At 37.2% G+C, this 18312-nt stretch overlaps 1 protein-coding gene and 1 long non-coding RNA gene across 4 annotated transcripts in view; both read left to right on the plus strand.

The window, feature by feature from the left end:
* Window positions 1–8755, plus strand: part of trpm7 (transient receptor potential cation channel, subfamily M, member 7) — a 139904-nt gene extending 131149 nt beyond the window's left edge. For all 3 annotated transcript variants that reach the window (XM_080883992.1, XM_080883993.1, XM_080883994.1), the window contains 8 exons: window positions 1404–1448; window positions 1638–1703; window positions 3958–4241; window positions 4430–4512; window positions 5921–6126; window positions 6412–6463; window positions 6690–6796; window positions 7799–8755. In XM_080883992.1, the coding sequence (XP_080740118.1) occupies window positions 1404–1448; window positions 1638–1703; window positions 3958–4241; window positions 4430–4512; window positions 5921–6126; window positions 6412–6463; window positions 6690–6796; window positions 7799–7911 (956 nt within the window). In that variant the 3' untranslated portion in view covers window positions 7912–8755. The remainder of the gene's footprint in view (window positions 1–1403; window positions 1449–1637; window positions 1704–3957; window positions 4242–4429; window positions 4513–5920; window positions 6127–6411; window positions 6464–6689; window positions 6797–7798) is intronic.
* A 2093-nt stretch (window positions 8756–10848) lies between these two features.
* LOC308398536 lies at window positions 10849–17990 on the plus strand. Its single transcript, XR_013971966.1, has 4 exons — window positions 10849–10966; window positions 11194–11288; window positions 11624–11700; window positions 15571–17990. It is a non-coding gene; the product is annotated as an uncharacterized lncRNA (long non-coding RNA).
* The last annotated feature ends 322 nt before the right edge of the window (window positions 17991–18312 follow it).

Here is an 18312-nt window from a genome sequence, read left to right on the forward strand (position 1 = left end):
ATCATACATGTGACTTTTAGAATTTCTTATAAAACAAACAACTGGCTTGAAATTGTAATAAATTTAATAATGTATAGATATCACATTTTTATACTTCAATCTATTTTTTTTCTTAAATTAAAAAAAACTTTTAGAAGTAAAAAAGAGCATGGGCCTGTTTGTGCCTCTGTTAAGTAGTGCAGTGACACCTGCTGGTGGATGTTGGAACAATTCACGTTTTTCTTAAAGGAACATTATTTAACTGTGGACATGCAGTACTTTTAATCCATTCAGATTGATTTAATGGAAGCTGCCCTAATTTGGAAGTGTCAGGTCTGGCTTCATTGATTTTAATAGAAATAAATGGCACTTCTCTGGTGCTCAAATCACTATTTGAAAAACTCAGGAACAGCAAGGCTTCTTTGCAGAAACCATGACACAAACCTTTTTAAAAGCAGGTTTAATTTGTAATATTTCAACTGAGCTGAATCTGTTAACCAAAATAAGCCACAAAATTCCATCTAGTTTCCCAATAATCGAGTAAAGCAGGCATCTATACAGCTAATATCTCCAAAACTTATCATTTAAAATGTTGTTCTGGAGATTTATGAAAACAAGGTAATTAAAATAGAACAATTATTAAGCTGCATAATGTTATGCAATTATTCCCCTTTTTTTAAAATGTTGCTTCTCTCTGGTAGGATTACTTGGATTACTACAACTAATTATTTAGGTTTAAATGATTATAATTAAAGTTCAAGAAAATTCACGATTACAAAGAAAAGTTTCTTTTTCTTAATACTACAGTGACATTATTGAAGACAGTTATTGGAGACTCTGGTACAACCCAGAGTATTACAACAGTGTGCAATGAACTTAACCTTAAAATGATCGCTTCAAACATGCGTACGCAGTCAGCTTCCATCGTTAAAGTGACTTTAGTGTATGAAGTGCAGTGCAGTTTATTTCCAATAATACCGCAAATCCCCCACAAATAGTCAACTAGTTGCTGCAGAATGGTGATTTAACGGCTTGGCGACCATGTTTTTATATAGGAACATAACCGGAATACAAGTTGACAGCTAGTTAAGTTGAGTTTTTTAATACTAAGAGCTGATTGCAAATATGTCCTCCACTTATTTTTGTGTTCTAGTCGCAAGGAAGTTGTAGTTCTACATTACTGTGACTAAACAAGCATGATCTCAGTATTAACTAAAAAATTACAATAATGATTTTTGTTATAATCAGACAGCCCTGACTTACAGCAAAGAAGCTTTATCAATAAAATAGCACTGAGGGTCAGAGGTAAAAATGTCTGTTTGATAGTCTGGACGGTCTTAAATGATTAATTCCGAAGATCATTGAGTCATTATTGCTGGTATGTTTTGCACAAATATAAACACATTATTTTCTGTTTTCCGTAGCTATTGGCTCTCCATTCAAGCCCATTGAAAGCTACCAGTACTCAGGTGAGATGGTGATGCTAGACAGTAAGATCTGTTCCATGTTTGTATCTATTAATATTTTTATTAAAATCAGTACTAAAATGTAGGTGAAAAGTGTAACCGAGACAAAGTATTTTCTGTAGTTTTACTTCAGCTCACTCCTCTACTGCTGCTGTACATGGTGTATGTTCATGTGTACTTTTCCTCTTGTAGCTGTGGAGCGGAACAACTTGATGCGGCTGTCTCAAAGCATCCCCTTCACCCCTGTGCCACCTAGAGGTAAGAACAGTACTTCACAAGGTGAAAATCCCAGCCGAAAGCTTGATGCAGGCAGTTGCAGAATGAGGAAGTATCAAGACGGAACATCACAGATCTGCTTTCAGTATTGTTTGTGCTTTTTTTCCTCACCCTATATCTGCAGCTGGGTCAGCAATAGCTGTCGTTTGATCGTGAAGCAAATAAGTGTACTTGTGTGTGTTGTTCATTTTGACTTCTCGATTGTCACGAGATTGTCACTACGTCCATCTCGTTATACCTACAGTGTACCCATCTGCTGATGGTTGCTCCAGCAAGATAACCCACCATGTCACAAAGCTCAAATCATCTGAAACTGGTTTCTTGAACATGACCATTAATTCACTGTACTCAGATGGTCTCTGCAGTCACCAGCTCTCAATCCAGTAGAGCAACTTTGTTTTTGAATCTGTCTCTCAAAGAATGAATGGGGGCAAAAGGAAGTCCAAGCTGGTGTTATTCGTGAACCTAATAAAGTGGCCTGTGAGTGTATGTAGTAGAGTTAGATGTGTTATATGGGTAAGAGGCATGCTGCCAGTTACTAATCAAATTTCAGAAATAAAATCTGGTTAAGTTCTATGTGAATTAGTGCTGTAACAGCTGTAAGAGTTGGCCCAAATCACGTTTGACTATTCTTTCAAAGAACATTTAAATATGTTTTACACGCACAGCTTCTCTGTCAGAAGTCCAGCTCCAGTCTGTGCTGCTCAGAGCACAAAGAAATGCTTCTTTTTTTTTTACCCCCGTAATCAAATCTAGAATATTTGTTAACAGTCCTAGTATGAACACCTCCAGGATGCAGCACGACAGCCAAATGAGTCTGTATGGTCTTTTAACCTTTAACCATTACTCTAGTCCTATTCTAATCTCTAATCTAATGCCAAATATGTTTTATTTTTGTTTTCTTGTTGTTGTTTTTTTTATTATTCTCCCAAATCAGCCAGTGAAAGAAAATAATCACATAAAAAACTACTACTAGGTTTCACAAAACATCGAGCCTCAAGGCTCACATTACCAGACTGTATGAATTTATTTCCATGTCCTGTTCAGAGGCTTGTTGGTTGATCAATATCTGTTAAATTTATGTGATCAAATTGCTAAACTAATGATTCCTTCTTTTTTTTTTAATCAATCCGTCACTACAGTTGAATTTTTACCTCTGTTTTGTTGTTCTGCATGTTGGCTTTGTATGGAGATACTGGTACAAACTAAATGTAAATACTGGTTCTTAGAGAAGTGGATGTAAACTCTAAGTGGCCTAAGAGCATTCAAGAACCTGCAGTTCTTGTTACACCTGGATTTACTGGGTGTTGTTTCCCGAGCCCTTGTCTGCTCCTAATGAGGAAGAGGAAGAGGAAGAGTGGAACAAAGGGTTTTCAGGCTCTCACTGACACACCCAGAGGAGCTCTGTGCCAATTTTCCAATGCACGAGTTGGAAAAAAACCCCGACTCATTCAGTAGAATAAGTTTGATAAGTCCCTGACGAGGATGCATCTTGTAACTGCACTGACTTCAGTTAAAGTCCAGCCCGAAGACATTGTTTGTTTGCCTTCTTTGATATAAATGTCCCAAGAATAATCAATCGAAAAGTGACTTAAAGTATTCAAATACAGAACAGGGAAGAGAAATGTGTAGCAAATATGCATCCCTTATTTATCCAGGTGAAAATCTATTAAAGTGGTAGCAAAGATTGACAAAACTTTTGCAACTCATGCACCAGATTGCCCCCCCCCCCCCCAAAAAAAGGGTGCATTGACATGGAGCAAGAGTATTACTGTCAAACAAAGTGGGAGCAGTGGCCTGTACATTTTACACATGTACAGTCAGAATATGTTAGTTTGTCCAATGATCTTTTAGCATCTGAAAATTGGGCCTTTATATTAAAATGGCTGTAATTCCTTACCGGTTAAAGTGGTACTTTTTTTTTTTCTTCTTTTTTTTCTTTGCATTAATGGAAATTATGCCATTTACAAAAAGATTTGACTCAAGTAAAAATCCACAAATATTATGGTGAAAACTCAAACAATTAGAAAATTTGGAAAAATGAGCATAGAGCCTAACTAGCTGCTCGACCCGCAGCTACTGTAGTTAAAGACACATTGAATCAAATCTGTCGAAAATAAGCGCCTGTCACTATTAGACCAATACGCCTGCATGAATGAGTTTTAAAGCTACTGTTTATTTTAAGGTCGTGACAGTGTGAGGTGTAATCATCACCCGCTGCTCTGTGTTCCTTCAGGGGAGCCGGTGACCGTTTACCGTCTGGAGGAGAGCTCCCCGAACACAATCAACAACAGCATGTCTTCCTGGGCTCAGCGGGGCCTCTGTGCAAAAATAGAGTTTCTTAGCAAGGAGGAGATGGGCGGAGGACTCAGACGGGCCCTCAAGGTGCTCTGTACCTGGTCAGAGTACGACATCCTGAAACCAGGACACCTGTATATAGTCAAATCCTTCCTTCCTGAGGTGGTCCAAACATGGCAGAGTATCTACAAGGAGGACACTGTGCTCCATCTTTGTCTCAGGGTAAATATTTTGACCTGTGGATTACTCTGGCATATTGGGGGTAGCAAAATAATGTCATTTATGGCAATATTTTAACATTTTTATTCGTTTATCACTGTTGGCAACCCTCACATGCACTGCTTTGTGTAACGTTGCGTTATGAAGGTTATTTGAAGCTTTTCATCCAGTGCTGCTTTGTGTCACTGCAGGAAATTCAACAACAACGAGCTGCTCAGAAACTGACATTTGCTTTCAACCAAATCAGGCCGAAGACAATCCCCTATTCACCGAGGTGAGTGTGCCTGACACAGAAATCCCATTCAACCATAAAGTACAGAACCACTTTCAGGCTTTATTTTTCATATCCTACCATTCCTCTTATTTCTGTCAGTCATTCACTTGGGTGTACAACATCCTACATCCACTTTGATGAGCATGTCTGTCACTGTGTTATCACTGGGTACTAGTATCAGTTCTTTAAAAATCTAATTATATTTCCATACAAATATTTTTGAGACCTTGACTACAAGCTTGTTCAAGTTTTCCATCTGCGACATGAACTTTAAGTTGTTCATGAGCCTTGTTGATCGTGCGTCATGGTGACAATTTTTATTTACACTTTTACAACCACTGAAAAACACCCCTGTACATCTACATAATAAAAATAGTCTGTTGGAAGATGGTGGCTAGATAAAGCCATTATATTCATCCTCTGTTCTTATTTACTGTCATAGTCTGAACTACAGGCCAGTCGACATTCCTTTATTTGTTAAGCAAATGAACCCTTACTATTCATCTGTATCAGTTTTGCAGGCCTCAATTTCCAGGACTTAAAGCATAAAACTCAAAGATTTCACTTCCTTTTTTTAAAAGTTTGTTACAGCTTTAACAGTCCTGGTCAGCTGGACAAACTCTTGGTTTTTTTATTAAAGCATTAAAGCCACAGTCAGCCTCTTTTTCCATCACAATGTGTGTAATCTGATATCATTCTGGTCATCGCAGCAGTCACAATAATTCAAACCAATGTCTAAAAATGACCACTGATGAGTCATAGCAACAACAACCAGACCAGTATTTCCTGAGTCCACTTCAAAATAAAAGTCAGCTTATATTAATCCAGTGCAGTGCTTTCACAAAACAGGAAGAGTTTTGTTTGCACTGGCAGTGAGTAGAGTTTGTGTGCGTCTTTTGATCTGTTTGCTTTTTCTTTCTTCTACAGTGCTGCTGTTGTTCTCATGTGATGTGCTCCGTGAGGGCTAAAAGTCTTTGTTAAAATGTTTTTAACATAGATATTGCTTTATTTTATGGGTTCAGTCACCAGCGTCACATCATTCAGTTATTTGGTGGTATTTTCATATCATTTTTTTGAGATCCAACCATTTAGTGAGCTTGATATTTCTTGTGTTATTGCAGTTCACCTGGCTTGGCTGCTTTCCAAATTAAAATGCAAAGCAGCTGCCACATTTCTGCTGTTAATATTTGCATTTTAAGAAGGCAAACTAATGTTTCCTGGAGCACCAAAGACTTTCTGTCATTTGAAATGTTTTGGGGGGGGGTTTGTTTAACTTTAGATGCAGTTCATTTTTCAACTAATACCAAGTCTCCATAATGAAAACTTAATGCATGATATATTTTGTTGCGTCCTTTCCAACAACTTCAAACTGCTTTTGAATGAAGCCTGTTCTGCTATATGCTTTCAGGTTCCTGGAGGTCTTTTTGCTGTATTGCCACTCTGCTGGACAGTGGTTCGCTATAGAGGAGTGCATTACCGGCGAGTTCAGGAAGTTCAACAACAACAATGGTGATGAGATCGTCCCCACCAATCTCCTGGAGGAAACCATGCTGGCCTTCAGCCACTGGACCTACGAGTACACCCGGGGAGAGCTACTGGTGCTCGACTTGCAGGGTAAAATGTCTTCACACACCCTCAGGACATGTGATGGGTCCCACCTAATACAACTACAACTCATCTTTCAATGCCTCAAAAACTGTCAAGTTCATTTATTTAACAATAGGATCCATCACTTTCAGTACATGGATCCATCAATAATCAGTTATGGAGTTCAAGACAAAGGGCTCGTTTAGAAATGATGACATCTGTATTTGTAGTTGACAAACGTGAGCAGTTAGCTGAGGTGTTCTCATCTTCTTTACTCTGTCAGCTGTGAAACAAATCTTGTGCCTCCTGTAGGTGTCGGGGAGATTTTGACGGATCCTTCAGTTATAAAGAGCGGTGAGAAGGGGTGAGTGCTCCATTTCTCACATAAATCAGTCGCCCTTTTAATCTGTGATGTTATTTCAGAATTAGAATACTTTATTTTTCTCAGAGGAAATGTAAGAAGAGCAACTAGCAAGTTAAAGTTAAATAGTACAGTATATTACAAAATAGCTCTAATTTGTCTTCATATTTAATTCAGTTTTAACATTACTGTCAGTTTGTCCTAAATGATGTCTCCGTGCCTGCTGCAGATCTTACGATATGATATTTGGACCCGCAAACCTGGGAGACGATGCTATTCGAAACTTCCGTACAAAACACCACTGCAACTCCTGCTGTCGGAAACTCAAACTTCCTGGTGAGAGAGATTTAATTGTTGCTTTAGTTAGATTAATTTTCACTTTAATCTTACACGAAATGAGTGGTTCGCAAACAGTGGGGCCTGCAGCCATTACAGGTGGAGTCCAGGGGATTGTAGTCCAATTTAACTTGATCTGCTTCTGAGGTGGGAAATCCTAAGAAAAAATCCAAAGCCCAGCTGATACATGATTTTATTGACATAAAGTATTTTTTTTTTCTGCTGGCCAGACATTGTGGATCATGGAAGGTGGATGAGTGCTATTGTAATGGGTGTACACCGACCCCCTGCTGCCACACAGTCATCAGTAATATCACAGGAGCTACCACAGAAGTTGTATCTAAACCTTGCAGTATTTCACAAAACAGCTGTTCTCACATTAGAAAAAGATGCTTTGTTCCACATTTAGCTTCTTGCATATTTCCATTCCTAGTCTCTGGGCTGGAATATGTAACACTAAATGGGTTATAAACAAAAAGCAAACGCATATCAGGCATACAAGTTCCAGTCATAATCAAATGCACATGCAAACCTTCAACCCTTACATCACCTCTCCACCCACGGAAGATACTACTGTGAAACCACACACGTCAATTTGTGCGTACACATCCTTTCATTGGTCGCGTTATAACGTCAACAGAATAAAATTGGTGACAAACAGGGTTGCTTACTGGCCACTGACTCATGGTTGTTTTTGTTTTTTTTAAAAACCCTCACACCTGATGATGATAATATTAATATTATTAATATTTATTTACATTCTCATTTTATTTAGACTTTATTTTCATTTACGCATCCGTAGATTTTTAATTGTTATGTATTTAATGTACTCTTATTCTGCTTATAAGCCAATTAAATTTCTACTTTAAAAAAAAATTATTCCACATTATTGCATACATGTTTCGTTATTAGGTTGCCACTTATCTGTGAAGCTTTTTGCCTGCGTGAATTCTGATTTATTGACCACACTTTAACTTTGTTCCCATTTTTCATGTTCATCAGATCTGAAGAGGAACGACTACACACCAGATAAGGTGACATTCCCACAAGAAGAACCTCCGAGCGCCGGGGGTGGCGTTAAAGAGTCCCGCCAATCAATGAGGCTGATGCTGTGATGCGTGCGAGGAGACACTAACCTGATTCATTATAGTCATAGCCAAGGAGCAGGAAGGTGCAATGAACTGGAATAGCTATGTTTCAATCGAAACTGGTGCATGCAGACTGTGTCATGTTTTTCTGTCCCACCCACCAAAATGCTGTGTGAACATAAATCAACCATCTTACTCTTTGTTTTTTTTGTTTTTTTAGTATATACATGGGAAGGGTGTGGAGAAGGTTTTAAAATATTTTGTACAATTTTATGAATATATATATATATATATGTAAACTGGATATATCAACAGGTACAGTGTCATTGCAAAGGATTTATTTATTAAGAAGTCTGAAAAGTTGCCTTGTTTTACCAAAAAAAGAAGAAAAAAAAAAGAACAAATCTAAGTGCATTGTATATCTGTTACAGCAGCTTCAGAAGAGATCGCTTGCTGAAACCGAGTCACTGCTACACGGCGGATTGCCACCAGATCATTTTTACAGACTTGTATCAAACGTTTTGTCTCTTAGTTATTGAAAACATATACACGATTAAAGATCATGTAAAGTATGGGCAGATTGCAATGCAACTTTTACAGAACAATGTATGTAATTTTATTGTATTGAAAGTGTGTCCAGCAAAATATCGATAATAGTTTTTATTGTTACAAAGGTACTATTGCTATATCTTTGTCATCAACTATTGTATGAGCAAATTACAGTCTAGTGTATCTTATAGATACTGTTACCTGGCATGAGCTAAACAGATAAAAATATTTTATTCAGGGGAAGTGACAAACATAAGGGTATTACTGTATACATTTTGTACTGGATATCATTTTAAACAAATAAAATGTTAAAGTTTTAGCAACATCGCCCAAGTCTTAAAATAATCATTGTGTTAACATTTGTGGTCTCTATTCAGATTCTAACTCTTATGTTTCTGCCTGCAGCTCTTACAGTAAGTACACATCAATATTTTGCTCTTTTTTTTTTTAATTCTAAGTTATGATATTATTATTTTTCAACCAAAATAATTATGAACATGGGGATTTTGTGCTTATTCTGAAAAAACAAATCTAAATATATTCAGGGTTTAGACAGATGGTTTGTTAAAACGCACTTTAAATGCATCGCCGTTAGTGACGGCCAGTCAGGTGCATGGAGAAATGACCTTAACGAACCTTAACATTTTATGATCAAACCTAAAAAGAAAGGTAACAGCTTAACCAGAAAGCAAAATTTAATTTACAAATTATATTAATTGATCGTCATCAATAATACGAAAAAATAAAAGTGAAACCGCTAGTTAAAATGATAACTTAACAGTTGAAAATTATTAACAAGATTTAGGTTAGCCAACTGTAGTGGTTAGCTAAGGCTGAGTAGTAAAATGTTAATTAAAAGCTGGAAATTATTAGCCACTGCTAGGTTAGCTTATGGAAACTGTTCAAACTCGTATATAATAGTATCGGAGACACTGAATCGTTAGCAAACATTGTACATTAACGGTTATTACAGCTGTCTAAAATTAGCAATAAGCTATAAATTATTAACTCACGGTATTGACTTCAGAGTTAATGTAGCTAATTAGTAAAACGTTGGATAATTATTAGCCAATATTATAGCCAGCAGCTAAAATTCTTGAAGTGGAAGCTGATTAAATTATTATGTAATTAATGGCCAATTTATTGGGTACATTTTGCTAGTACAGGGTTGGGCTCGCTTTCAGAACTGCCTTAATTCTTTATGAGACAGTCAATAAGGTGCTGAAAACATAAACCCAAAGATGCTAAAGTTATTAGACTTAGATGTTACGGCTGGAGACTATTTGAGTAAACTAAACTCATCGTCATGCTCATGGAACCAGTTTGAGACGATTTGTGGTGCCGTGTGTTATTCTGCAGCCATCAGAAGATGGATACACTGTGGTTATGATGGACATGGCATCAACAATACTCTGGTAGGCTGTGGTGTTTAAGTGATGCTCTGTTGGTGCTAAGAGGTTTAAAGTGTGTCAAGTACAACATCTCCCCGCGTCATTATGCCAGCAACAGCCTGAACTAGTGATACAAGGTGGGTGTATTCTTTCATGTAGTGTAAACCACAATCTACCCGCTAAATGTTGCAGCAGAAATGGAGACTCACGGGGCCAAGTAATATTGTTTTCTCAATCTTGTGTTGTCCAGTTTTGATGTGAATGCACCGCTTCTTGTTCTGAGCTGACAGGAGTGCGGTTCCCACCTGTTGAAATTTTAACTGATAGTGTGAATAAAGGAGTTTGTTGCCAAAAAATGGACAAACCGCTGAAAGTGTCTATAAAACATAACTAAAAGGAGTGGAATATTGAAATAGTTGTCCTGAACTAATAACTGGGAATGTGTAAGTGTTTGGAGCTACTGACATAAGTATATTTCTACTCTAAGAAATACAACAAGCCAAATTCAGTTTTGTAACCTTTTCTAGATAAAGTGAAAATGATTAGTTCCCATGATAAAGTCTGCCACCTGACATTTAGTTATATTCCAAGCATGCACATCTAACCAACACGGGTTAAATTACTCTTGAAATATTGCCGGTGCGCTCAAGCTACCAGCAGCCCTGCCTGCAGATGAAAGGCATAGAAATACTTGATTGTCATTCTGCAAAAGGAAACAGTAGCTGTGCTGTTTTCACAGATTCCTGAGGTGAGAAGCGGCTGCTTGTTATCAAGTCCGCACACAGAGAAACCTCTGTGTAGCTGCCTCTGGTCACACTCACCTGTGCCATAATTTGATACTTGAAAGGAGAACTTTGACTGCAGATAACTGGAAGATTTGCATTTTTTACATTCTTAGCTGAACCTTTATCCCCACAAGTCGGACATCAGGTGTGGCTGCAGTCATTACAGGACAGAGAGTCACTTGAAAACTGTATGAAAGAAAGAAAGAGAAAAAAGTCTCATCCACCCTCCCACTGGGTGTGGTTTGCTTCTAATATAGTCGACTGTGATCGTGACTAGGCGTTTCACTTCTTGAAGCTGAGCACTGAGTTTACATCTCAGCAGCTGCAAACCATGGCCACAGTCACTGTTGAATACTGGTAAGTCTAATGTATTCTGTGCACACGGTATCAGCACGCTTGCTTTTCTTTCTACTTATTCATTATGCTTTTAAGATGTAGCTTTACTTTGAGATGATTTTTTGTTTTTAAATGCATCATTTCATTTATCATTTATGTTGCTTATTTTTTTCTGTATTTCAAACTAGAGCTTAAAGGTGTGGTAAATGTTGATGTTGATGTTCCCTTGTTGTTGGTTTGTGGCACAGTAAAGGATGAAGTTATGCTTTTCGCTACCGGGATCTAGCTGGTCTCCTCCGGCAGGTTCCTGGTGTGAAACTAACAGGACTCACAGGAGAAGACAGTAAGCTGCTCTGGTCTTTATGTCATACATTGTCTGTGGAAATCCACTCATGCCATTTCAATTACAGACATATTTCACTGTCGCTTTTTAAGTTTCGTGCGGGGGAAAAAGTGTACATATACAGTTTTCTTTTATTATTATTTACTTATTTCTACCTACCCATGAAACATGTCACAGATCTGTATTTTGGTGGTAGATGGAATAAATCAGTATTTCAACGTGGCATCCTCCCCCCACACAAAAACAAACAGTTTAGCCAGCAGTCATGCTGACAGTATGTGTGTGAAATGATATGAACACAGTTTCATTTTTGTGAATTTCTCACCCCATCGCAGACAGTTTTGAGGTGTCAGTGAACGGTGAGCTAATCTACTCCAAGCTGAAGACGGGAGAGTTTCCTGATAATGAAGAGGTTAGTGAAATGTAGATCTACATCTTATTCAGACTGTAGTGTCCCTTTTTTCAACTGAATTTATGTTAATTTGAACACTGTGCTGTTCAAAAACAAAGCCAGCTAAGTACAGTTTTCTTTTCAAGCTGAACAAACATATGATTTTCATGAACATAAATTAGCTTCCTTTTTTTTTTTTTAGTGGCACGTGTTTTCAAGCCAACTTTTGGCATGTCATTCTAACAAGGAAGTACCTGGGCTCTGTTTACGAAAGCAGGTTTATCAAACAAACTCTGAGTTTGGCACTGAAATCTGGATTGAATAACCCTGAGATGAGGACACAGCAGATCAGAATTGCTTCAAAACCATTAGTTATTAATTGGGTTAGTGTTTGTCTTAGGCAACTTGCACACGAGTTATTTTTAAAATTTTGATTTTGCGCTTTCTTTTTGAAAAACATATCTGTCCGCATTAAAATGCAATAAATGATAAGTGTTGTTTAGATCAGAGGTGGGCAATTCATTTTCTCATGGGGCCACATGAGAAACTTGGGACTGTTGTAGACGGTGGAACATTTTATCCCTTTATAAACTGATTAGTGCAGCAATATAATCTTAATTGTATAGAAGTGTTGGCCAATCAGACGTCTAGAAACAACAGCACAGCATCGTTTGGCCTCATAAAAAAGACAAAGATGGTTTCTGAAGGTTTTTAAAAGCTCACTAATCTAAAACACTGTTTAGATGTGAACCAAAGCTACTTGTAGAAAAGGCTCCATTTACCAAAACAGCCATGTATGTGTGCAGAAGGCTTTAGCCACGTGTTATAATGAGGCACATTTTCAGAAACTAGAAGATGTGTTTTCACTTAGGCAGCAGAGCTTTGTTCTACATGTCTATGTTTGTTCTGATTAAGGGAAAAAGTCTACATTAAGCAGAGACATTAACCTAACCCCTAACAAAGATTAAGTGATTGCTAAAGCGATGAAATGTTTAGAGATGGCACGATACCACTTTTTTATGTCCGATACCGATACCGATATCATAAATTTGGATATCTGCCGATACCGATATGAATCCGATATAGTGTTTTTTAATCAACAAAACTGTTTTTTAAATATCTTGCTGCATTTTGTATAAGTTCATACTCAAGTTTAAAACAACAACTACACTAAAGCTATTCTGTTATACCTGTATGCAAAAAAAAAAATATTTCATAGTTCAGCAATACTGATCAATCTAATAAACTTCAACCTACACCATCCTCCCTATTCTGGTATTTTAAAGAGTACTTAGCATAAATATTAAGCAACCTAACTAATAGGGTTCCAACTCCCAGCAACAACAAAAATAAATAAATAAAAAATAGGGAACCACCCCTCACACTCCACCTCATGATGCTTAATCGACGTAATCAACCTTAATTTGATGCAGTGTGAAAAAAAATGCACAGAAATCAATTATTTTTCAAGAAATATTAAATAGATTCAACATCTTTCTTCAACAAAATTGCAGACTGCACAGATGGTACCTTCCCAAAGGAAAAAGTACTATAGCTTACTAGGGTATATATATATTAGACTTAATAGTCACTATATACAGTAATTGACTTCTATTCATTTTACATCAAATTAAAACTTTGGGTGTCAGATAATTATTTATTAAAAGCTAGACCTTTTAAATGAGAATAAGAAAGAAAAGTATGTCTTTGTGCCCCCTTTTCCCTGTTAATGCCCTATCGGCCCCCCTGGCTAAACTTTGCTAGATCCGCCCCTGCACAGTTACCAGCGTCAGCTACATAGAAAAAGATCCTGGAGTAGAAAGTAATATTAAATACATTCTAACAACAGCTTATCAAGCTTAAATGTGCTGCTGTTGTTCAGCCGCTGGTTTCCTCTTTCTGGTGCAAAGTGGGCCAAAAGCAAACAAGAGACACGGACTCGAGACAGAAAAGCCGATCAGCTGATCATTAAGCAGTTTCATGATTGAAGTAGCAGCAAGAAGAGGCAGTCGCTCCATATATCGCTTGTTAAGCTTAACGCAGGAATGCTTTACAAACATTCAGAGATGGACTTACACACTTGCTTTACTTCTCTCGGGGATAACTTTGTCGGAGATGAAATGTCGGGTTGCTAGCGAAGCTCCAGATGCTATCCAGACCACCGACAGGTCCCGCATGCCACAGCCGCTCTATCACGTGATGCATACTGCTCTGACGTGCTAACGTTCTGAGGTGAGTTACGGCATGTTGCAAGTTTTGTGAGGTGCTTTCGTGATATTTAATGGATCGAATTACATTTTTTATTTTTCTCCGATATCCGATCCAGTAATTTAGGTCAGTATCGGACCGATACGTAATATCGGATCGGTCCATCTCTAGAAATGTTTGAGTGCAGAGTAACCTAATAACACTTGACAGCTGCCTCACAGTCCACAGAAAGATGTCAATTATATTCTAAGATGAAAACAAGTCCACAATGATTGCTCTGTTCTCATGCTGATAACAGACTGGTTAAAAAAAAGAAATGTAACAAATAGCAAATACATAACTGGATAACTGGGTTTACAGTTTGTGGAGGTGTTAAGCCTCAACGGAAGAAGCTAATTTGGTCAACAGTAAATAGCACTGTCCTACTCTACTTGCGCACTCAATGCACTTTAAATATAAATATTTTTAGCGACTATCATTCTGCTCAATATTAATTTTATCCCTCGTTCTGTTCACATTTATCACACTTGTTACTTTGTTTCTATATGAGAGAGATTCTGAAATGGTTTTGACTTATTTCTATTAAAAGAGATTTTAAAACCCACACAAATGTACATTCATCTCTGTAATCCTCGTAGTTTTTTCTTATTTTAAAAATGTAGATTTTAAAATTGTTCTGAGTTATGTATTGCAGTAATAGAGGCCCTTTGTTGCTGCCTGCAAACTTATAATACTTTATAATAATTTGATTAACAACAAACTAATAGCTTTTTATTTTATCATATTTATGTTTCGACTTTTTGAATTCTTCACCCTTTTGTAGTTTCTGTTGAACTCTTCACCCCTTAAAAGCCTACAGGGCGTAACCCTTCAAGTTTTTGTCCTGAACTGAGGAGTTTCTGTCATATTTCTGCTTATAGAGTTGCATTAAAAGTTAGTAAGTAGGGTGTATGCCTTTGCAGCTGCCCTTGAAAAAACTTGGAACTATTTGAATGATTATCAAACCACACTTTCATTAAGATTTCCGGAGATGTCAGAGCTCGTCATCATGGGTACAGGGAGGTCATCAGATGTCAGTTAACTGAACTCCCTCTTCAGTGTGTTTTCTTCTATGATATTGTTTTTTTGTTTTTATTTTATTTAACCAACTCGTATATTATGTTTTAGCTGCAATAACACACAACCGTCCCGACTCTTTAGTTAAAAAACTTGCTCACAATGAAACAAAATTTAAACTAAATAAACTTTTTTCTTTTTCTTTTTTTTACAACTTCTGTAAAATGTTGCAGGCAAAGTAGGCTGACAAATCAACTGTAGCGCTGCATTTGTAGATACTCGACTGGGGTCACAAATGAACCCCCAGCTGTGTGAACTTTGATGTCGACTGTATGATTGAGGAAGTGAAGCTGTGTCAGTCATCTGCAGGAAGGGAGGGCTTAGAGAGAAACTCAGGCTTTGTTGAAGTGAGCAGACGAGCGTCACAGACTCTGTTACTGTGGTAACTGACCCATGGGTTATTTCTGGAACTGAAAACCAAGAGGTTTTTTCTCATAATCAGGGTTAACAAACTCAGAGTTCTCACTAAACCTGCTTTCTAGAACAGGATGTGTTGAATTACTAACTTGATGGGGCACGTTGACAGCTCACCACACATCAATGTTAAATATCTTTGTGTTCAACCAGCTGACAGAGAAGGTGAGAGCGATGGTCCCAAAAACGAAAGGAACGAAAAAGAACTGGAAACAGAGATGCTCTACCCAATAGGAGGATGGATGGAGGATGAAATGCCAGCTGTATTTGCACTGACTGTATTTGACCGATGTTCTTATTTGTTTGTGTGTTTCCCTATTCTCTATCCAAACAAATTAACATAAGCATCAAAGAAAGGGACATTAACACATTTTCTTAATTAAAAGTGTCACAGATCAGACAACTTGTTTGCTGTGAATGCACACGCAGATGAGATGCTGATGGGAGCCCATCAGAGGACCTGACTGCTGATCTGCACTCCTGTTTATGAATGCACACACTAAAAACTGCATGTGGTGTGTGCACGATGCCACTGGAGAAGCTTTTCAGTTGACCCTGGCCTGAAGATGTGCTCTCATCAGGTCTGTGTAGCGCAGGTTATTATGAAACATATCTAAGTTTAGTTTACATTCATCATTTGGATTTTCCCTTTTTAGATAACAAAAAACATTGTTTCTGTGCCTTGAATAGAATAATTGTGAATGAGGAGACTGATGTCACTCTCATGTATCTGCCTTAGGATAGCTCACACAGGTGAACAGCAGTCCTTGTTAGCCCCTTGATTATTATGCTTGTTTAATAGAAACCGTCGGTTTATGGAATAAACGAGTATCATGTTTTAACTACGAGCTGCACGTCAGCTGTGACAAAATGGTTTTTTGAACACTGTCGAATACTCGCAGACTGTTTTAATTCAGATCTGCTGCTGTGGTCTCTGCACACTTCCTGTCGTCTGTGGTGCTCTGCATATATTCCTGAAGCGCTATGTAGTAAATGTGTCAAGCAAACAGGAAGTGCAGGGAGTTTTAAATAGTTTTGAAGTGTAGCTGAAAAAACCAAACACATTTTATCACATCTTTGAAACGTGCACAAAGATCTGATCATCACTTTTGTGCCTCACAGTGTATTGTGTGAAAAAAAACAAACAAACCTGAATGATGGGTTACAAATGGACTCTTTCGACACAAATGAAATATAAGATGTTGATTATGGTATGTTTTTGTGATTTCCTGTCCTCTCTATGTTACGCTGATAAACTAACTAGCGGCTGGCTGCAGCTTCATATTGATGGTGCAGACATGAGAGTGACATCCATCTTTTAATCCAGTGGGTCTCAAGCCTCTTTCTACTGTGCCACAAATCCCACAAAAGTTTAACGTTCATTAAGAATAAGAAATATCTACGCTGAATTTGACTTAAAATAAGCTTCAGATTAGCATTTGTAGCATTAGCAACTTCAGCAACACTTTATAATAATGTCACACTATTAAGCATTAATATAGCAAATTCATCATTTATATAGCATTATCTGCCTTGGTATGTCATTTATATACACAAATGTTTATCCTTCTGTTACTGTTACCCTTGTATAGCTAACACTGCTACCACATACATCACTGCTAACAATAATCACAGTCATAATAATATGTGTATTTATAAATGGCATACTAAGTAATGCTTCATAAATGATGAATTAAGCACTTGCTAATACCTTAATAATGCTTAATAGTGCAACATTATTATTAAGTGCTACCACAAACTGTCTGTTTATCCCCTCCCCCTCTCAACTGGCCACTCTAGTGCCCTGCCCCACTGTTTGAGAAACACTGTAACATTAGCTGATAAGCAAAAGAAGTTACAAGAGTCTAATAGTTTTTCTTTTTTATCTTTCTTTTATTTAGTGAGCCTTGCATTGTAACATTTTTAAAGAAGCTAAGACAACATCAGATACTTTGTGAACTTTTTTTTCTAGGAGGTATTTTTTATTTTAATATGTGGTGTATATGTTTTATGCTTTGCCACACATAAAAAATCACATGGGACTGTTATTTTGATAGACCTGTGTGGTGAGTGCACTGTCATCTGATCTTTTTAAAGGTTTAGACAGATTTTGAATTAGTGACACATATTTAATATATGTTTCAAACACGTTAGCTTTTTTGTTCATGTTTGCAGCTCTTTTTTTCAAAAATGAAATAAAAACAAAGAAATCACTGTTGAATCTCTGATTTGCTCGATTGAAGCGATTTTCACACCCGGGCTGATGTCATCCGCAGGATAATATTATCAGTCACTGTAATGAAAGGAAAAACTTTCTCAACTGATTGTCATATCTGATAAATGATATTAGTCTAAATATACACAAGCTGTGTTATATGATATATTTGTTTATATATGATACAACAAACAAATATATATTCAAATATTTTATGACTTTTTAAAAATCTTATTGTATCATACACCTTCAACCCTGAAATGAAGCATTATCAAAGTAAAGTCTCACTGTTGTCATTTGTTTAAATGGAGTCTTTGTTTTCCACTGTGTGAAAGGATTAAATCTAAAGCTTCGCCTCTCTGCTGTGTAACAAGTTTTTCTTTAATTAAACATGCATCACAATGACGCACCAGATTGATGTGGTGTTTCCTATTGTCACTGAACCACTCCAACTTGCTATTGTTTGCTATTGTTTCTACAGTTCAGAAATTCAACAGCTATGTCCTGTTGAGGCATTTCTAAAACCAGGAACAAAAAAAGGCGCATTAGCTGGAAACTATTTTCCTTGATGGAGTATTTGGTGTTTGGTGGAACTGGGAGAGGCTGACATACAATAAACTACAACTGAATAAAAGGCATTAATGAATTCCTGAAAAATACAACATTTTAAACTAAAATAT

The sequence above is a fragment of the Rhamphochromis sp. 'chilingali' genome (genome assembly GCF_963969265.1).
Source record: "Rhamphochromis sp. 'chilingali' genome assembly, chromosome: 6".
NCBI lineage: Eukaryota > Metazoa > Chordata > Actinopteri > Cichliformes > Cichlidae > Rhamphochromis > Rhamphochromis sp. 'chilingali'.